Below are 19,439 nucleotides of genomic sequence, written 5' to 3' on the forward strand. Positions count from 1 at the left end.
CACCGCCGCTCTGAGGAGGCGTCAGTGATGGTCAGTGCTGCGCTGCGTGTGGCAGGACTGTTGCTTATTCAAAGTTGACTGTACTGTACAGACATTTTTTCCAACATTTCCTATGATCTACTTTGTGCCGTAACATAGCAATTATGTGCTCCCACTCAGATTGGGAAAGTCAAGAAAAAAAGACTAAACCATGATAGATAAAAGACACCAAACCAGTCATTACAGACTTATCAGTATTTTCCAATTTTGTTTAATTCACTGGTGTAGCTCTGTACCACTTTTGAGTTTTAACATTTAGATTATAAATACAAATAATTTTCTGAAATCACTGATGTCCCTCAGTGAATTAAAACCATGTTTACTGAATTTTTTCGGTCTCACATTGACATAACAAATTAAACAAAACCCCATTCGGCGTTCTTTAATAATCTTGAAGCCACCCATGTTTATCAAGACACCTCAAAAAGGACAGGAGCTCAAACTCTAAGATTATATCCCATACACGAGCAATACATCTTAATTTCAAAATGTTATGCTGAAGAAAGCAAAGCAGACATGTTCTGTGGCACAACCAGTTTTTTATTTATACAAAGATTACAGCCATTCTACTTCAGAGGGATGAACCGAGAAGAGTGTGTAGCTCCAATACCAGGGCGACCGTGCTTGACAGGCTTGTAAGTGATGGAGAACTCGCCCAGGTAGTGACCGCACATCTCAGGCTGTGGAGAAGAGAAACGTGTTAGTAACAACATACTAACTTTGGTGCATTTACAGCTGCATGTATAAATGTGGTAGTTGATGATCCAAATCTGAGGTCTGAAAAGATTTAAAGCAAAATATACTTTACAAAAAAAAGCATATCTAAAACTACAAGCTTTGATTTTTTTGCATTTGACTGGAGGAGCTAGTGTAGAAGCTCTAAAAGAAGTGCCAGCTGTCAACACCACCTTGGCATTAGATAGTCTGGTCCTGAACCAATGTTTTATCAGCATTATTATTCTGTAACATCTGGCCTTCATAACACATTTGTTAACACATGTAGAATTCTAGGTTACACATTTTACAAATTTAACACTAACATTTGGTCAAAATGTCAGACCCTTCTTGTACTCTAGAGTGTTTGGCATTTCTTCTATGTGGATCATCATCATGGATCAACTCAAGATTGTTCTACTGTGTAATTTTGCAAAACACAGAGGCAAGCCCATTGCCCAAAATTATCTTTGAGTGTTATAGCAACCTGAGTTTTGCATCAATGATTCTGTACAATTACATTTTATTTGTATAGCCCAATATCACAAACCTGTCTCAGAGGGCTTTATAATCTGTACAGCATACGAAATCCTCTGTTCTTTGACTCCAGGGAAAAACATTGTTTAAACCCTGTATGAAATGTCTCAATTTTCAGATGCGTATAGATTTATCTTTACAAACTGTCATTTGCAGCAACTCGTCTACGACATGACAGTTCATTATGTATAGTGGAACAATTGCATGATATGGTCTGTCAAATGGTTCCTATTGTCGACCTAAAGCATTCTTACGCTGACATTAACTAATGGTAGACAGTCTTTGCAGACAAGGACAAACCAACATGGAACTGTAACGAACTGCTGCAAAATGAGACCAAATGAAAGCATTGGTGCTTTAAGTTGTGACAGCCGGCTCTGGACACACAAATGCAATATAACCCAAGCGCATAAAGCAATTATGTTCTACATTAGCCCCCCCACCCCATGTCAACCTTTTTGGAACTGCAAGGATAGGAGGTCCTAGGAAGCTGGGGTTTCAAAGAGTACAAACATGCTCTTCCTACCACCTCTACCATCTCAGCAGTAGCACCTCACCTTGATTTCAACCTGGTTGAAAGTCTTGCCGTTGTACACTCCGACCATGGACCCGACCATCTCAGGCAGGATGACCATGTCCCTCAGATGGGTCTTCACAACCTCTGGTTTCTCCATGGGGGGAGCCTCTTTCTTTGCCTTGCGCAGACGCTTCAGGAGGGACTGCTGCTTGCGGCGCAGGCCACGGTTCAGCCTCCTCCGCTGGCGGGCACAGTACAGCTGCATCAGCTGCTCACTACATAGGAAAGAGGACAGCGCGGTCAATGAGGCCCCATTGTCATCTTTGAAATAGTTGTCAAGTACTTTTGAATATGCAGAACAGAGAAGTGTAGTGGCAACTGCATTTTGAATTTGGTCATCTAACATTCAATTCAATTTCAGCCTGTGCATCAGGCTGATTGAGGAATTGGTTTCCTGTTTCAGTGTCATGTCTGATCAGCTCCAACAAGCAGTTACCTTCTCTGATCTCCAGATAAGCACATCATCTACTGACTGAAAAGTCAGTAGATGATGTGTGGGACTTTATCAATGGTGTGGGACTCTATCAATAGATGAAAAGCTAAGATTTACACTGATAAGCAGTCAGTTTACACGCCAATTAAACTTGGAAAAAGTTCCTTTCCCGGCTCCAGCTGACCATTATGCAACATCAACAGCTCCAGCTCAGACGTGTTTCACTTACTAGGACATGTCCAGAAGCTGGTCCAGGTCCACACCCCTGTAGGTGAACTTCCTGAAGGTACGCTTCTTCTTGATCTCGGTATCTGCCTGAAAGAGAGAAACATCATCCCACTTAAGTATGTAGCTCGCACGGTTACACTATCAGTAGCCTGGACAGAAACTGAATTTATTGTCCCTGGTAAATATCGACCAAAGTGCGTAGTAATACTCGCTCAATGACACGGGAATTATGTAATATTAAGTTATTGGAACAGACGTATAACCACCGGGTTAGCTTAGCCACATACGCTAATAGCTCAGGCTAATGCAGTGCCTTTAAGCACACATTTATTCGTCTCTTAGCAACGATTTTCGACTGAATGGCAAGCGAACGCGTGTAACTGTCGGGTGACATAGTCAGCCATCCTCATTAGTCACTTTAAAGTTCAGATGCATTTAGATTGTATTTTGGCAAGCTTCACAATCGCTTCTTCACCTACCATCTTGCCTGAAGTTCCGGGAGAAAAGAACGGGCAGAAGTCTCGTTGGGGCTAATATCGCGCGATTTCAGGCAAACATCCGGTGGTGTTTTCCGGCGGTAGTACGCAGTGTGAACAGCAGGTGGTGCTGTTGTACCATAACACCAGTTTCTGTACAGTGTCAAGTTTCTCACCAACGTGTTCCCTTTTTTATTATCTTGTCGAGTAATGTGGCTGCACAGTTAGTTCTACATATCAAGAGGAAGAAGAAGAGAAAACCGAAACATAAAACAAGTATGTTAATGTTTTTACAGACATGTGTAACCTACAAATTGGAGGTAGTTTACTTTAGTATTTCCATTTGATGCTAATTTATACTTTTTATACAGCCGGATTTAGCATTTACCCTAAATACACATTTATCCTCCAGACTCATTCAAAGATCTCTCCAAAATATTTCCAATTTTAATTTTAATAATTAAGTATATTTAGCTGAATATCCATCTTTACTTTTACTTAAGTCAATTTTGACTGCTTGTTATTGAGTTTTTTAATATTGTTTGTACCAGTACTTAAACATTATAAATACTTCTTCCACCACTGTGACTAATCAGTATATTTTAATTTAGGTACTGGAACCTTACTTCAGTATTTCCATTTTGGGAGACACCACCACATTTCAGATTAACATTGTACTTATAACACATTTATGCAATGCTTGTATCAGTACTTACAGTGCAGAATAATTAGATTTGTAAAAAAACTGGTAATGATTTTGTACTGTGCGATCCTCACTTTTATTTGTTTTAGAGTATTTTCCATATAGCAACTATTACTTGGGTAAATCCACCAGAGTGAAGCTGAACATCTTATCCACCTGTTGGATCATATATGAACTTCCTATGTTGGCATCAAACCATTCAAATAGCTTTGATTGTATTTACTAGGTTTTGAGATACTACCTGCCTCCACCTTAATACATGGGTTAGAGAATTGCTTATTATTAAATTATTCTAATCTCAAAACACATCTCAAAACCTGGACACTAAAAACCAAACAATGTATAGTGCTGGATACCTGTATGTTTTTCCCCCTTTAAACCACACTTTAGAAACACATCTTATGTCTGTTTTGAAAGGAATTATTAGTGCGCAGTAATGTAGTGCAGCAACTTCTGGACTGCACTAAGAGGTAGAGTTTCATAACCCTTCCTGTTATGTTTTACAGTTATCATCTCGTTAACTGCTTTGTCATCTCATCAGTTATCATTTTTTAAAAGCCACTGAAATATTCTTCGGTTCACCTACTAACTTATGCAAGTGCATTACTTTTATTAGCAGAGTGCCAAACTACGACTGAATGTCGCAGATTGAGTGAATAAATCCCATCCTTTGTGCGAAACATGACAGTATTTTTATAATCAAAATCAACACATGATAATGAATACACATCTTTATTACACCGTATTCACAAAACACATAATTCTCAATACAAACATTTCCTTTTCCACTTTCTGGATAATTCCAGAGGATAAAGAATGGTCAAATACCAAATGTTATTCAGAATCAAGGTACAAAACAACCCCTATTTAAATCCCAAAAGATGCATAAATAATAATCTTGAATGATCAAATATAATTGTGTGATTGGTTTGCATATCAACCAATATTTAAGACTTATTCACTGACAAAAAAAAAAAAAAAAAAAAAAAAAAAAAAAAGAATCCAGTATTCTTGCTTGGAATGTTCAAAACTTCACTTGTGTTATTTCTCCACTCCCCCTCCATCTCCAGTCCAAAGAAAACAAACTAGACTCCAGTTGGACTGGTTATTCAAACAAAGGAAATATTGCCTCCATTAAAAAGAAACGAGGGAAATGAATGAGAGAAAAGACAAAAAGTAAAGACTAGTATTAATAAAAATAAAAAAATTGTTCCCTCATCTGTCTGACCAACCAAAAGTGCTCATTACTGTGTGTCAATGACCAATACTGAGGGAATGAGCAAGATACTGAAGTCACAAATATGTTTACATTCTCATTCACAGGAAAATGATGTTGTTTATACAGATGATACAGATAAAACACAAGCATTGATGTTTTCGATTAAAAAAAAACAAAAAACCAGGATGCACGTTCTTAAAAAACACTTTTAAAAAACTCCCTAATGTATCACTTTTAGTTTCTGTTGCTCTTACAAAAACCTAGGTATCCCCCTTCATGTAAATAATGAGTCAGCAAAACAGGGACAAAGAGAGAATAGTGGGGCTTTGGCACATTAATAAGAATCCCTGGGATAATAAACTAGCTAAGCCAAAAATATAGGCTTATGTGGTCACTTTAAATACAAAAATCACAGAAATACAGTCCATCATGATATGTGTAACATGGGTTTGCACAAACATTTCTAAAAAAAAGGATATGACCCAAAAAAATAAAAAAGGTGCAACATCCTGTGGGCCTTGAGGGTTTTCCTTCTGCAGAACATGCCTCCTTTGGACAGACATCTACTTCCCTTCCTCAGCTCCCTCCTTCTAGTAATCTGTCCCATCTTCTTGGTACACCGGCTCTTCTTCCTGGTAACCTTGGTAACCTTCGTCTTGGAATTCTGGGAGGAAGTCACGGGCGACAGCTGCCCCGTTTTGATCATCTGCAACCTCTCCAGCTTTAGGACAGTACTTGGCGTCATAGATCTGCCGACCCAGGCCAAAGTTCTGGCCACTCTGGTTGGCTCCCTGGCTGTAGCCCATCTGCAGAGACATGGTGCTGTTGTCACACTTGTCTGTGCCCAGCTTCTGGTCGTAAATGGCACGCCTTGTCCCTGGAGCAGTCATCCCAGCCTGTGGTAGAGACAGGGGAGAAAGAAAATAAGGATCACAAGAACATTTAGACATTTTGTACCCCTATGTAGGCATTAAAAGCTCAAAACAAAGTTCTGATTTCAGTAAGCCAACGTGTCAGGTGTGAAGTTTTGCATTGCTGAAGACAATCCAGGAGTTTTTCTACAACACTAAACATGGCACTAGTTTATTGTAGTGGTAGAATGTTGACGCCCTGAGGCTTATTTCCACAAGAGCCCTACAATTGTGATTTCATGAGAAGTTAGGAATACGTTGCAGTACCTGGCTCGCCCCTTTGTTGGTTCCCATCTGCAGGCTGATGGTGGTGTTGTCAAGGGGGGGCTGGATTTGAACTTTGGGGTCATACAAGTGCCTCCTGGTGCCGTATGCGTTCATACCTGCCTGACTGGCGCACTTGTTGGTCCCCATCTAAAGAGAAACACCACAATAAATGATCGTAAAGACTTGATAACAAAAGGTTTGCTTCAATCCACCTGCTGCACTAGAACAATGACAAACAGTGGTTAAAACATTGCAGAATATCAACAAGAATGTGAGTGACACCTCCGTAATCACGACACTAGGCTAACATGTAATAACTGTAAAGTTTCGGTCAGCTGTCAGCTATGACTACACCAAACTCAAATGTTGTATTGCAAGTTTGCTTCACTGAGTAGGAGGCACTCATATCCATCTTGGCGTCAGATACAATGACAAAACAGAGTTGGAACAATGAGCAGTATTTATTCTTTAGTATTTTAAGCTTGACAAGAGATGAGGACGGGTTTTGAATAGTTTCGACACATGCAGCAGTGAGCTCGGCTTTCCAAGCAGCTTAAGTGCCTCACCTCTGTCAGATTCAGCCAACAATATCAAATGAATAAACTGTATCTGATTTCAAATAATGTCAAATATGTTTTTCCTTTATTCAAAACCTGTGAGTATAAACGTCAGACCTGCACCAACATTAATAAACTGAATTAATGTCTGTAACGTGGTGCCCTGACTGTAAAGAAAAGCCAGTTGTCAGTTTCACAAGCAAATAAAGGAGAAGTTGTTTAAATGAAGGGATGTGATAAGTTTCAGATCAAAAACAAAACTGCTGACTTTTTTTACATTTCAAACCCTGCAGCTCACTCCGGAATCCCCCAAGAAAAACCAAAACTATACCTGTAGGCCGATGACGCACTGCCCAGCCTTCATCTTCTCCTCGTCAAACATCCTCTCATGCTTGTCAGAGTACCTCACCCCAATGTCCACCCGGGAATGGCAGCCCCGGGTCTTGGCCTGAGAACAAAAACATTTATAAAAGAAGTTGTTGTCATGGTGGATATACCAGAATCCAATCATTCACCATAAGAATGATAATCCAGCTTTCCCCGACCGAGAGGAAAGGAAAACATCACTCCCACCACTCGTCAGAGGACTCACCAAGTTGGCGAGTGCCAGCAGTGTTGTCTGGACCTGCGTCATGTTGCCGTTCTCAAACAGGTCGTTGGCTTCAAAGATATCATGAGGCTTCAGGCCGTACTTTTTGGCAGCTTGGATGAAGTTTGTCAGGTTTTCCAGCTAAAACCACATCAATTTGAAACAAGATCAACAACGTGTGTGCAGGATTAAGAAATAACGGAGATTTGATTAGACCGGTTTTTGCAATGTCTCTCATTAACAAGAAGCAGTCCTGTGGCTGTAAAAACATTCTCAAATGAGGGAGTGTGTTTACAGTGACCGGCTGCACCTCTGTAGAGGAAGCCAGTGTCAGAAGAATCTCTAATTAGTGTCTGTTAACGCAAGAGAAGCTGCCAGTTTCAACATACAAGTAGCACCATGACCTAGTATGATTCAGTGTACAGACATCCTAGCTCATAGAAAACACTCACAGAGCACAATAGCAGCACAGGGAGCCATTTATTAATATCCAGAAACAAGTCTCTAAATGCATGCAACATCATCACTAATCACACCGCTCCCTCAGCTGGTTAAAGCGTGATGTGTTATCAACTAACTCACCTGATGCCAGTTCAGCGCTGAATTGTTGATTTTCACAGAGCCTGGGACCATATGGTTGATAAGGCTGTGAGGAGGAAAAAAGGGAAAATACACCAATTTACCATCCAAACCACTGAACATATAACATACAATAAGGATGATCACGGTGTAACAGACAAATCTGATCTCTGCTTACTTGCACAAAATGACTCCACTCTTCAGGCCTTTCTGGAAGTCGGGGCCGATGGAAGCGCCGGTGAGGTCTTCAATCCAGACCCTCAGCTCATCCTCTTTCTGAAGGTCATACTTCTGTGCGATCTGGTTTGGACAGAGAGGTCAAAGGTCACATATGTTCCCTGGGCAGCAGTAATAGCCAGTAGGTGATTTGTCAAACAGTAAATGCATTCATAAGAGTCTGTCACAGACTTCTTCTTTACTACCAGATTTAAAAAAAAAAATATATATTTTTTTTTTTAATGAATCTCTCCCACAGGCGCCCCTTTAGGATTTATAAGATTTTCATTCAAAATACCGATAACAGAGTTGCATACACACCATATAAATATTATGTCCTCTAAAGTTTATCATGACTGCATGTGGTCAGATTCATGGCCACCCTCTGAATTTCACTTTGCCCCAGTGCAGTATGCTACGTCTACAGAGGGGTTTTGTCTTTTTTTTTAGCCCTTAATAATAAATAAAAGGTGACACTGACATGACCCAGCACACCCGAACATCCTGTTTGCTAAATTCACCACTGAAACACAGGAAGGCAGGGGCTGAAAGTGGGAGGGAGGGGGAGTTTTAAAGGGGCTTAACATGGAACAAAGATTTATTTTCTTGTGAAGGGCATCACTGTTGAGTTGTTAAGAGTTTTTTTTTTCCTTGATTGACGACAGAAGTGTGAGAAACGTGCGACGCCAGCTCTGAAAGAAGTCATTCAGAAAGACCTTTATGGTCACGTTAAACACTGGTTAAGTGTGTTGTGTGAAAAACTGGATGGCAGAAATGAAAGAAGAAGAAAAAAAAAAAAGAAAAAAAGAACGAGTGACTGAATCTGGATAGATTTCATTCTCCTCCAGTAAAGGATAAGGTGTTGACTGAGCTCTGTGCAAACCCACAATCAGCTAACAATCTCTCTCTGTCCGCAGGGCAAGGAGAAGCGAACCACAGAGTTTAACCCGCCACATACATAGAAGCTGGCCGCACTCGGCTCACAGCTGGTTGTACTCTTAAGGAATAAGAGTAGTTAAGTATGTCTTCTAATTACATTTCCCTTCATTCAGTTATCCCCATATAAAAATTGTAAAATTGTGCGTTGATCCAATGAATGAATGAAGTCAGACCGTTGCTTCATGCAAATGGGCAACTTTGATTTAAACTTTGATTTACGATTCTGATTTTCTACACGCATTAGTTTTCAGCCAAAGTCAAAGGGGGGCTAAGAGGTGTATGCCACATTTTACGGAGGAGGCTACGTCACCAATGACAGGAAATACCACTCAAGTCTCCCCCCTTCAAGGACAACACTGGTCACAGACAGAGGAAATCTACATGTTTTCTTTACGTCTGGCACTTGTTGTCCTGTGGAGATTTTCTTTTTGGGGGGGGGGGGGGCATGACCCTTTTCTGTCCCGTACAAGGGCACAGCCAAGGAATGCAGACTACTGTTAAAGAAAACATTCAGCTGAAGGACAGATAGAGACACACTGGAAGGTACAGAAAAGAGAGCAGCGTTAGAGAAACCTTTATCTCCACCGAAGATTAGCCGCAACTCAGACTATTTTGCTTTTTTTAGCAAGGAATGGAAACAATGGGCAAGAAAATGATGCCCAAGATAACAGTCTGTCCCTTTGTGCATTTAGTTGTAGGCCCTAATGAAAAGGAATGAACGCATTAATAAGTAACAACACAGTTTTAACAGGAATGTTCCCATGGTTATCCAGCAGCTCAGTGTGATGCACTATAAAAGGGGAGAGGAAAGTAATCTCCAGCATCAGGCCTGGTATTTTAAGTGGATCCGGGTGCGTGGGCAGGTCCAAATAAACAAAGGTCCTTTCCTCATCAAGGTGAGCACTCAAAGGTTACACATTACCACAGAGGGCCTCATTCTGGAGGCTGTTTGGTTTGGGGTCGTTTTAGAGTCAATACAAGGACTTATTGTGCAAGATGCAAACTAAAAAAAAAAAAATCACTGACCTGACGTGATTTAAGTAAAGAAAAACGAGTTTTATCAAGGCAGCAGGAGTAGGAAACTATTATTGCAGATAAAATTAAGCAATAAAAAATAAGATACAGAGAGAGAGAAGGCTGATTCATCAGTTTGAATGACGTCCAAACCCGGCACTAGGACTAGAATAGACTAATGCAGGTCACAACGAGCTGCAGGGGCAATAGAACATGCTGGAAACGGGGATAACAGTTCTGCCACAACGACACGCTTCTTTGTGAAAAGGGACAACGCCCATAGTCCGCTTTTAACTTTGTCTCCTGCAAGAAAAAAAAAGGGGGAAAAAAATCAATAGTTTTAAAACGTAAAAGTTAAGATGAATGTACATTTTGCAAAGTGTTCATACTGAACGGAAGTTTTGTGTGAGTTATAGAGTCCAGTTAAATAACACTTTTAAATCTTTTTCTTCCATAACTTTGTCAGAATACCTGACGGACACACGCGTATCAAAATGGAGGCCAGGTGACTCCGAAGTTCGCGATGAGAGAAAAGCACAATGAGTGGATGATGGGAAGAAAGTTTCAGTCCAACTTACCTCATAAAAATATGATAAAGAAAATGTTTTTTTACACCTACCTTGTTTTTGATTTCCGCTGATAATCCGAAAGAAGGACCCTTGTTAAAAGACATTGTCAAAGAGTTGCGAGTTTTCAAAGCAAGTTAAAAAACAAACAGCTACTTGGAGATAAACACAGTACTGAATAATCTTCGACTTTCTCTGCCAATGAAACCTCGAAGTGAACTAAATACTTCCTTTCTCTTTTACGGCCGCCAATTAGAGCGATCCCACGGTTTCTATCAAAGAGTGTCGATTCAGAGTCAAGATAGATCGCCGGAAGACCAACAGCGCGCAAAAAAACCGTAGATATGCTGACAGGGATGTGAGTGGGTGGAGACGCTCAGTGTCCTTAATAATCAACATGCTCTCTTATGCGAGCTTGAAATAGCAACATAAGATTTAGTCCTATTTGAATATGTCTAAATTATTCAACATGGCTGTTGAAAAAAGCGTTATAACTTAAATTGCTTATTATATTTTAATTTCAGTTAGGGTTTTATAGCAACCTGAAGAAACTATTATTCTACACTTCAAAGCTTACACATGATAGGTATTTTTTTTTAGACAAAATATATTTATATTTTTTGTCCAACAAAAATGATCAATATGACAAATGGTTCATTTATCCCCCTCATATTTTATTTTGCATCCATGGCCGTGTTGATAGATAAGGCATTGAAACAATAGTTTTACCTTCATGTTGGGAAGTTAAATTGATTAGTATGAAAACAAAATGACACAACAAAAACAAAACAAAAAAAGGAAATTCAAGTGGTCACCTCACATACATTTATGCCCAACGCACAGTGTTTGTCATGCAGAAAAATGATCAATTCACGGTATAAACTTGTACATTATACTTTCATCAATCACGGAAGTACACAGACAGGACTCCTCTTGTTATCCTGTCTACTCTTTGCTGATGCTCTTCGTTAATCGAACCTTGGCTCCACCTTTCTCCTTCTCTTCCTTAGATCGCGATTGACATCAAAAACTCCTTATATGGAAGGAAACTTCCCAAATTCCTGAATGGTGGGAGTGATCCACTGGTCCCACCCCGCATACCAGACGAGCAGCGGACCAGACAAATTATCGCACTTTTTTTGAGTCACTGTCGAGGAGAACAAAAAAAAAAGTTTATGAGCTACTGGGTTGACGTAATGCTGGTGCTATGAGGTTCTAGATAACAGATTCAGCTTCCCTCCATACGCCAGGGTTTGGGGCTTTAGAACAATGTCTGATATAAAACAGTGAACTCGGCAGTTTTGCTTCCTTCTTTACAAATGGAAGACACAGTGTGTAACTTAACTGGACTGAGAGTTGGAAAAGAAGGGGGTTTCCTTTTTTTCTTTTCACTTTTTTTAGCTCCACAAAGAAAACCGAAAGTCTGGTCTGCACCATGTTGCTTTTTCTTCTTTTTCCTGTAATTGAAAAGCAATGCTTTTCAAATGGAACAGCACCTCAACAACTTTTTAACAGACTATTAAACTTGGGTGCTCCAGGAGGGAAACTTATGTTTCTATTTAAATAAGTGTTAAAAAGATGAAATTTACCACACAGCAAGAATGCAATCACAAGGTCCATTATGGTGTAAGATTACAGATTGTTCCCTGATAAATTATAATAGCAAATCACTTATTAAAGTAAAAACAGTTCCAGCAACATATTTTCTCTAAAAGGAGGCCTTCTCCCTGTGACACATACCAAGTTGTTTTTCCAGACCGGACATAATCTAATTATGGACAATATGGCCATCGGCAAAAATAGAGCCATTGACTACTGGCCAGTAAAGACAATTTAATTGGCCAAAGATGCCGCTGGTTAGCTTAAAATTGACATTTGCTCCAGCTACTCTGGTTCCATGGTGCATTTAGCTACTTTTCTTACACCTGGATTAATTAGTGTTAGGTGTCATCATGAGCAAAAAGAATGTTTGAGGTTGGGGAGCTTCTGATTGAGAGGTTTCATGCTGAAAATGAATTAACCACTGAAAGCGTGTCCTACACATATATCAAAGCACACAGACGTATTGTGTCATGTACAAAGCGCTGATCTACAGAATGATCAAATGATCAGAAGTGTGCTGTATATAATTTACCAAAGCGGAAATGATTCTTTGAATAATTAATTGACAGAAAATGAATCAGCATTTTTGGGGGAATTATCAATCTTTTCAGGCACTTTTCAAGCAAAAACAAACATTTGATGGAGCTCTTCAAACTTGAGATTTTGGTCTTTTTCTTTGATCATATATGATAGTGAACTTATTTTCTTTGGGTTTTATATTGTTGGCCAAATATTTAAAAAAAAAAAAAAAAAAGCAAGTTGAAGACCTTATATAGAGCCATTCTTTAAAATCTTATAGACAAACAATTAAAGAGTTAGCAAGAAAACCATCAGCCCATTAGTACATCGTGAAAATAAGGCCCAACATCAACCAATCATGACATCATTCTGATTTCTTGGAATTGCCTAACTTAAACCTGATGCAGTTCTGTCTGTATTACTCATCAGCTTCAAGAGAAGACAAGATGAGATGCATCATTTCGGTAACTAATAATGACGCCAGCCCAGGTGTGTCTCTCCTCAGTCTCACTACAGCTGTGATTCTGCAGAAAAGACATCTGGCAGGTGATTACATCATACAGGTGAGCAACGGTCCACAGGGAGGGGAGGGGAGTTACTCATCCGGATACCTTTGATGAGATTACATCAGCTCACGGAATCACGACATGGAGTGACAGAGTTATGATACCTCTCGCGTCCATCAAACATATAGTGACACCATTTGTAATCTCGGGCTAATATCAAAAGTCACTTTCTTTACACACACTTTACACATTTCTTTACCGCTGGCGTTGACAATCACAGGCTACCACCGATGGAGGACAAACTTAATATTTAGTAGGATTCTTTTATTTAAAAAATAGAGGGCCATTTATTCTTTGTGGGCCTTGAAAAACGAGAACTCCGATCAATAAATTCACACTCAGCTGAAGTTACTCGTACCATCCCACACTGATGCAGACAAAGGAGACAAATGGACAAAGCGCACCCCCACATGGATGAACTGTGCAATTACAGCATAATGAAACTTCAACAGTGAAGTTCAAAACAAAAGGCAGAAGTACACAGAGCTCAGACTGACCATTTAGTTTCAAAGGGGCAACATGATCCAAGGTGTTTGAACACAAGAGGCACCGTAAAAGACCCACGACTTAGTCGACTGCGCTGAAGATTTAGATCATTTTATTTTCAAACAATGTAGAGATGTTAAACACTGAACAAATAAGGATGCCCCAGTCAAAACTCCAGAAAACAGATTTTTTTTTTTAATCAACCAGTTGTAGCACTTTTCCTTTATTGCCAGCTGCGTTGTTGTGCAGTTTCTCAGTCTGCAGCTTCACCCTCTCTGGATCAGTGTATACAAAAAGTAACAGAAACGGTGCATATACCAGCGTCATATTGATCCTGGGGATTTGCAATTCTTGCAACTCCACAGACAGGCGTGATTTATGCGGAAGCAAATCCAGATTAACCATTTACCAAGGCACATTGGTAGGGATGAATGACTGAAAGAATGAATAGACAGAGGCTGCGCAGAAGCCAATCTCAAATTAAGTCATGTGAGAAAAAGTGGTAGTGACTGATAAGTATAAAGGGAAATCTAAAGTAAGTATTAGTCGGTACATGGAAAATGCCAGAAATATCTGATGCACACAGCTTGCTCTCTCTCACTAGTATAGGTTTGATGTATTGAATTAAAGGAAGCAAAAAGAAATGCTCCTCAAACGGCATCCTAAATGTTTTGTAAACTCTCGAAATCAGCTGCAAAAACTTTTAAGGCGTCTTAAACTCTGAATAAACTGTGGGCAAATAGCTTGTGGGAGCATCAGTCACTACTCACATTTGAATTCGGTCAATGATGAAATGACCAACAAGTTGTCAACTTATGAACAAGTGCATAAGAGGTCTCAATCCCGTACATTCACTAAGGCCGTTCGACTCACAAAAACATTGTGATGGGAATCTAGAAGGCAAACGATATAAAAAGGAAAGGAAACAAAGTGAGTCCCAGCGTTCAAATATCTCCTTGATTTTGTCTCTAAATGCAATTAATAATCAGCACCATCAAATTTGACATTATTTAATATCTTAAGCTTAGGGGAGAATTTGTGAAGAGTTTTTAGATTAATTCTTTTTAAATAAGCACCGCAATATTAATGATTAAACCATTTTGAAACCAAAACATTTTTCTGAATAAATTTCTTATTGAGAACGGAGATGGGATGGTCGCACAGGAGGTGTGTGTTGAGTGAGAGAGAGAGAGAAAGAGGATGAAGGGTGGAGTATGGAATGTTAATGACCAAATGCATTGACCAGTCTTAAAGTAAGACCAAGCAAAAATATTTGTATGCCCCTTTAACATTGAAGATTAGACAGCATTGTGATGCTAACAGGAAAAAACAAATAACAGATCTAATGGTTTCTGAACGTCCCATTGATGAACTGGTCAAAATAAATAGATGTATACATGATAAGAAATTTATAATTTACTCTTTATATCTCACATAAAGCTTCTTGTAACTTCCAAATATGATCCAGTATTTCATACTCTGGACATGTTCGGCTCTAACTGTGCTAGATGAACTCTTTCAACACCTTACTGGGCACCAACATGGCAGTCTGGACAGGACAGCTAAACCCCGGCCTTTCCTCAAACGTAACCCTAGATTGGAATATCCTCATACGAAACTAGACAGGTTTAAAAAAAAAAAAAAAAAAAAAAAAAAAAAAAAGAATAATAATAACGGTACCATCCCAGTAAGACTGAAATAGAGGTACGATTCAGAACATCAGAAATTCACATCATAACACCATTTCTAGTTGTCTGGGATAGTTCTGTCCTCTCTTTCTGGCCTTCAGTGTTAGTATCAGCACACTGCAACTAGGGCCTCGTCATTCCTGTGGCTTTCAGTTTGAAAAATAAAACAGAAACAGCCCTTGGTATTACAAACTTAACTATTATTTTAATCTTTACTCTTTTTATACCAAAATGTAATTAGATTATCACAGAAAGAGGAGGAGGCATGGGGGAGGGAGTTTAGCAGGCCTGGTTTTTGCCAAACTCACAGTGGACAAACCACAAAGCATCTCGTCTCTTTGGGGAGACAAAGGAAAGGAGTGGAACAAGACAGCAGCCTTCCCAAACCCCTCAGTCTAGGCAAACATATGGCAGGATGTTCAATTTGCTTTCATCCCCATGCGGGTCCAATGATATGCACTCTGTCCAATCATACCAGGTGCCCATGGTGTCATGGCAACCATTCACCCCCTGCCAGTGCTGTGTATGAACTCTGTCCAGGTCCGCGTCCGTCACCTCCCGACTCAACCCCGGTAGATCCCCTACTGAGCTGTCCGTCTGCAGAACATGTTTCTTCCGTGAGTCCTTGCTATCCTGTTCTTCCCTTTTCAGATACTCTGACATGAAAAAGTGTGCACTATGGCCCTGGACCCCAGAAGAGGTGAGCACATTACTCTGAAGGTTCAAGTAGGACTGGATGATTTCATTTCTGGACAGTTCCTTCCAGTTTGTTTGATGGAAAGGATTAGGGCTGGGACCTGGGGCTTGGGTTGGGATTGGGGCCATGGTTGGAACTGAGGATGGGACTGGGGTTGGAGCAGCGGGCTGTTGTACAGTGATTTCAGTTCTCTGCCTAGACGCAGCAACGTCTGGAGTGGAGACTTCCTCTGTTTGAGAAGGCTCTCTAAGTACCAGATGTTTGATCTGACCTGTGACAGGATCAAATGTTAATCTACGTTCTTTTAACCGTACAGGTTTAGTCGTGTCCTCTATTTTCTGGCCATCTAGGTTGACAGAGTAGTCTCTCGACCTGTACTTCCTCCTTTTATGCTCCAAGTTGGGAACCATTGTTGCGTCCGTGTCCTCAGACACAGGCATGGCCCCCTCAGATGTTGGTCTGTGTAGTTCTGAGTTATGTTGTGAATGAGAGGGTGAAGGGGAGATGGATGGGGATTCCAGTGTTGAAGATATGTCTTGTGGTGGACAATGAGAAGGGACTTCTGACAAACTGGTCCAGTGCATTGAAGACCTATGAGTAGAGTTTGGCAGCTTGTCAGCGGATGATGCTTGGGCTGGGGAGGATACAGGCTGGGACAGAGACAGGGGAGAGTCCATACAGGAAGGGCTTGGGACAGGTGTTCCTTTTGGTGCATATGCTGAAGAGCGCTTGGTCACCGTTTCTTGCTTCACGCTCCTTGGACTGGAAGTGAGGCCACGCGGACTTTTGGCTTGATAATACCCCCCTCCACCTCCTTCATCCAACCTGGTTTGTTGCTGCATCACAGCAACCTTAATCATAGAGGAAGTGCTAGGTAGTTTGGCCACTCCAGGGGAGCTAGGACGAGGCTTGACAGCATTAACCGGAATTCTGTTGATTTTATCATTATCAAGATGCTCTATCCGAGATCTGTCAGGAGACGAGACGACTTGCTGGTCAGGCGGGGCATCAGGACTGCCTGCAATCCCATTGGTGGGTGGTGGGGAAACAGAGACATCGAAAGAAGACATCTTGGAGATTTTTTCTGGTAAGTGCACTCCACTGTCTCTGTTCTCTGCTCGTCGTTTGCGGCTGCCTGATTTCTCTGCTTTTGGCGAGTATGTGTTGTGAACATCGTTTCTGATTTTGACTTCAGGGACACCCTTCCCGGACACAGAAATGTCAGGAGGAGAGGCATCTGTTCTGCAGGGATGGGAACTGCCATTGGTAGAGCCAGGGGCACTGGCAGCCACCGCTGGCCCAGGTTCAATCAGCTTTTGCCATGCCCTTAAGAGTTTCTTAGCACGCTTAGCAAGATCTTCATTCTTGGTCTTCTTCCTTACATCATTTATCAATTTTCCAAGTCGAGTTTCCTAAATAAAAAAAAATGCTTGAGAGTTAGAAACAAATTTAGCAATATAATTCAACATGAAGTAGCAGTTCACACGGTCTTACCTCAAGTGCTTCTTTGGTGATAGGATACTTTTCAAGACCGGTAATTACCTCCAATACAGCCACCATATTGGATATCTGCAGGGATGACAAACAAACATTTTGTATTACTTAACATGCACACAGTTGCTCGCATAAAGCAAATATTTAGTGGTAGCCTAATATCACCATTGACAGCATTTTAAATGATGATGATGTAGACAGTGTTAATGTTGGACACTCACATTATTAACAAAGGGTTATGTATTCATGTTTCGGCTGGAAACGCTCCTGAATCGAGCCTGCAACGTGTGTGAGGACTAAGCTAAGTTAGCTTAGCTCAGTCTGTATGCTTCAAATCGACGTTAAAAAGTAACGATGGCAAAGTGTCAACTCAAGAAAACTTCATCATTGCAAACTCTTAAACAAAAGTATAACATAAGAGCAAAAAACTTGAAGCCAACAGCGACAGGCTTACATTTGAGCGAGTTTCTTATTCTGTCAATAAGTCAACCAGCGGTTCAGTGTCGGCAGATTTGTGTTAGCTAATGTGGCTACCGCTAGCATTCAGACTATTTCCTAAAACGTAAGCTAGCTATTGAAGCTGAGAGTTGCTGAGCTGCCTCCCACACTTCAGTAACAATGAGGTGTCGGCGTGAGACTGTCTACAACCAAACCCCGGCCAGCTAGCGGGAAACACAGTTAATTTCAGGGTAAAGGTCAGGGCACATGTATACGTTATATTCAAGTCTCACACTATATCCGCTTTAGCGTTACGGCTAGCAGCTAGCATGCTACAAGCTAACGCAAGACTGGTGTAGCTACAACCAAGGTAGCACTTCAGCTAAGCTAGCTTGCAAGCTGTCAAATGGTGAGCTCAGCGTCTCTCCACCTTTCGACAGGTCAGTGCCGACCACACATGTGGTAAAATAACAATTACTCCAAAACAACGAAAGCGTTAATTGACAGCTAATGTGTGAACCGCCTGGCGTAGTTTGCCAGAGTTCAGGTAAACAAGCTAACGCTAGCCTCCTAGCCTCCTAGCCGGCTAGCTCCACTCACATTGCTGTGACTGTCGACGGCCTGCAGCAGCCGGTCCCTCATCTGCTGCGGGGTAGCCGAGACCGTTGTCATTGCCTGTTCGGTGCGATCCGGAGGATGGAGGGAGGAATCCTCCGAAAGGAAAACCTGGTGACGGTGAGGACTCAGAAGCCGCCGCGGTGACACGTCGGTCCGAACGGCATTCTGCTCTGTCGCCTGTAAGGTGGACGGCTCGGTCTGCTCACATGGAGACGTGTGCTCTGTGTTGACCGTTGGCTGCTGCCTGCTGGGCGCTCTAGCAACTCACTACCAGCTGCTGGCTCTCTCGACGGCCTCCTGCTGCATGCCGGGATACGATGTGTGCGCTTTGACGTGTGCACGTAGCCAAGTAAACATCCCCGCAGTTCACCTACACTCCAAGGTAAACCCAGTGCTGTGTTAAGGGTGTCATTTCTGGTGCTTTTCTCCTGATCTGATGTTGTTGTCACTATATCATACAGTACCAGTCAAATGTTTGGACACACCTTCTCATTCAATGGTTTTTCTTTATTTTTTTATTTCTACATTGTAGATTAATATTGAAGACATCCACACTATGAAAGGAACACATATGGAATTATGTGGTAAAATGCTCAACAAACCAGAATATGTTTTATATTTTAGATTCTTCAAAGTAGTTGAATGAGAAGGTGTGTCCAAACTTTTGACTGGTACTGTATGTTGGTGGTATGTTATGGAATTTGAAGCAGCCTTTGAAATAAATGAGGAATGCAATGTAAAAGTCCAAATATAATGTATACATTGTA

The 19,439-nt window shown here is 40.9% G+C and overlaps 3 protein-coding genes across 3 annotated transcripts; all 3 read right to left on the reverse strand.

Moving 5' to 3' along the window:
* Window positions 1-558: 558 nt before the first annotated feature.
* On the reverse strand, window positions 559-3,094 carry rps15 (ribosomal protein S15). Its single transcript, XM_054596040.1, has 4 exons — window positions 3,008-3,094; window positions 2,530-2,615; window positions 1,848-2,082; window positions 559-719 (listed from the first exon to the last, which is right to left on the reverse strand). The coding sequence occupies exons 1-4, from the start codon at window positions 3,008-3,010 to the stop codon at window positions 606-608; spliced, it is 438 nt and encodes a 145-aa protein (XP_054452015.1). The 5' UTR covers window positions 3,011-3,094; the 3' UTR covers window positions 559-605.
* A 1,329-nt stretch (window positions 3,095-4,423) lies between these two features.
* On the reverse strand, window positions 4,424-10,817 carry cnn2 (calponin 2). The gene is made up of 7 exons (XM_054596423.1): window positions 10,618-10,817; window positions 8,008-8,129; window positions 7,833-7,896; window positions 7,254-7,391; window positions 6,993-7,109; window positions 6,105-6,251; window positions 4,424-5,822 (listed from the first exon to the last, which is right to left on the reverse strand). The coding sequence occupies exons 1-7, from the start codon at window positions 10,669-10,671 to the stop codon at window positions 5,517-5,519; spliced, it is 948 nt and encodes a 315-aa protein (XP_054452398.1). The 5' UTR covers window positions 10,672-10,817; the 3' UTR covers window positions 4,424-5,516.
* Window positions 10,818-13,518: 2,701 nt separating this feature from the next.
* On the reverse strand, window positions 13,519-19,052 carry crsp7 (cofactor required for Sp1 transcriptional activation, subunit 7). Its single transcript, XM_054626932.1, has 3 exons — window positions 18,655-19,052; window positions 17,617-17,691; window positions 13,519-17,534 (listed from the first exon to the last, which is right to left on the reverse strand). The coding sequence occupies exons 1-3, from the start codon at window positions 18,724-18,726 to the stop codon at window positions 15,816-15,818; spliced, it is 1,866 nt and encodes a 621-aa protein (XP_054482907.1). The 5' UTR covers window positions 18,727-19,052; the 3' UTR covers window positions 13,519-15,815.
* Window positions 19,053-19,439: the final 387 nt, after the last annotated feature.

The sequence above is a fragment of the Anoplopoma fimbria genome, chromosome 3, assembly GCF_027596085.1.
Source record: "Anoplopoma fimbria isolate UVic2021 breed Golden Eagle Sablefish chromosome 3, Afim_UVic_2022, whole genome shotgun sequence".
NCBI classification, from domain to species: domain Eukaryota; kingdom Metazoa; phylum Chordata; class Actinopteri; order Perciformes; family Anoplopomatidae; genus Anoplopoma; species Anoplopoma fimbria.

Excerpts from the sequence above, each read along its gene's own strand:
- crsp7 (XM_054626932.1), bottom strand. The coding sequence starts at position 18,726 with ATGACAACGGTCTCGGCTACCCCGCAGCAGATGAGGGACCGGCTGCTG. Across the intron at positions 17,692-18,654 it reads CCGTCGACAGTCACAGCAAT|ATATCCAATATGGTGGCTGT; the intron begins GTGAGTGGAGCT and ends TCATCCCTGCAG. Across the intron at positions 17,535-17,616 it reads TCACCAAAGAAGCACTTGAG|GAAACTCGACTTGGAAAATT; the intron begins GTAAGACCGTGT and ends TTTTTTATTTAG.
- cnn2 (XM_054596423.1), bottom strand. The coding sequence starts at position 10,671 with ATGTCTTTTAACAAGGGTCCTTCTTTCGGATTATCAGCGGAAATCAAA. Across the intron at positions 7,110-7,253 it reads TGCTGGCACTCGCCAACTTG|GCCAAGACCCGGGGCTGCCA; the intron begins GTGAGTCCTCTG and ends TTTTGTTCTCAG. Across the intron at positions 5,823-6,104 it reads CCAACAAAGGGGCGAGCCAG|GCTGGGATGACTGCTCCAGG; the intron begins GTACTGCAACGT and ends TCTCTACCACAG.
- rps15 (XM_054596040.1), bottom strand. Across the intron at positions 2,083-2,529 it reads CAGCTTCTGGACATGTCCTA|TGAGCAGCTGATGCAGCTGT; the intron begins GTAAGTGAAACA and ends TTTCCTATGTAG. Across the intron at positions 720-1,847 it reads TCAACCAGGTTGAAATCAAG|CCTGAGATGTGCGGTCACTA; the intron begins GTGAGGTGCTAC and ends TCTTCTCCACAG.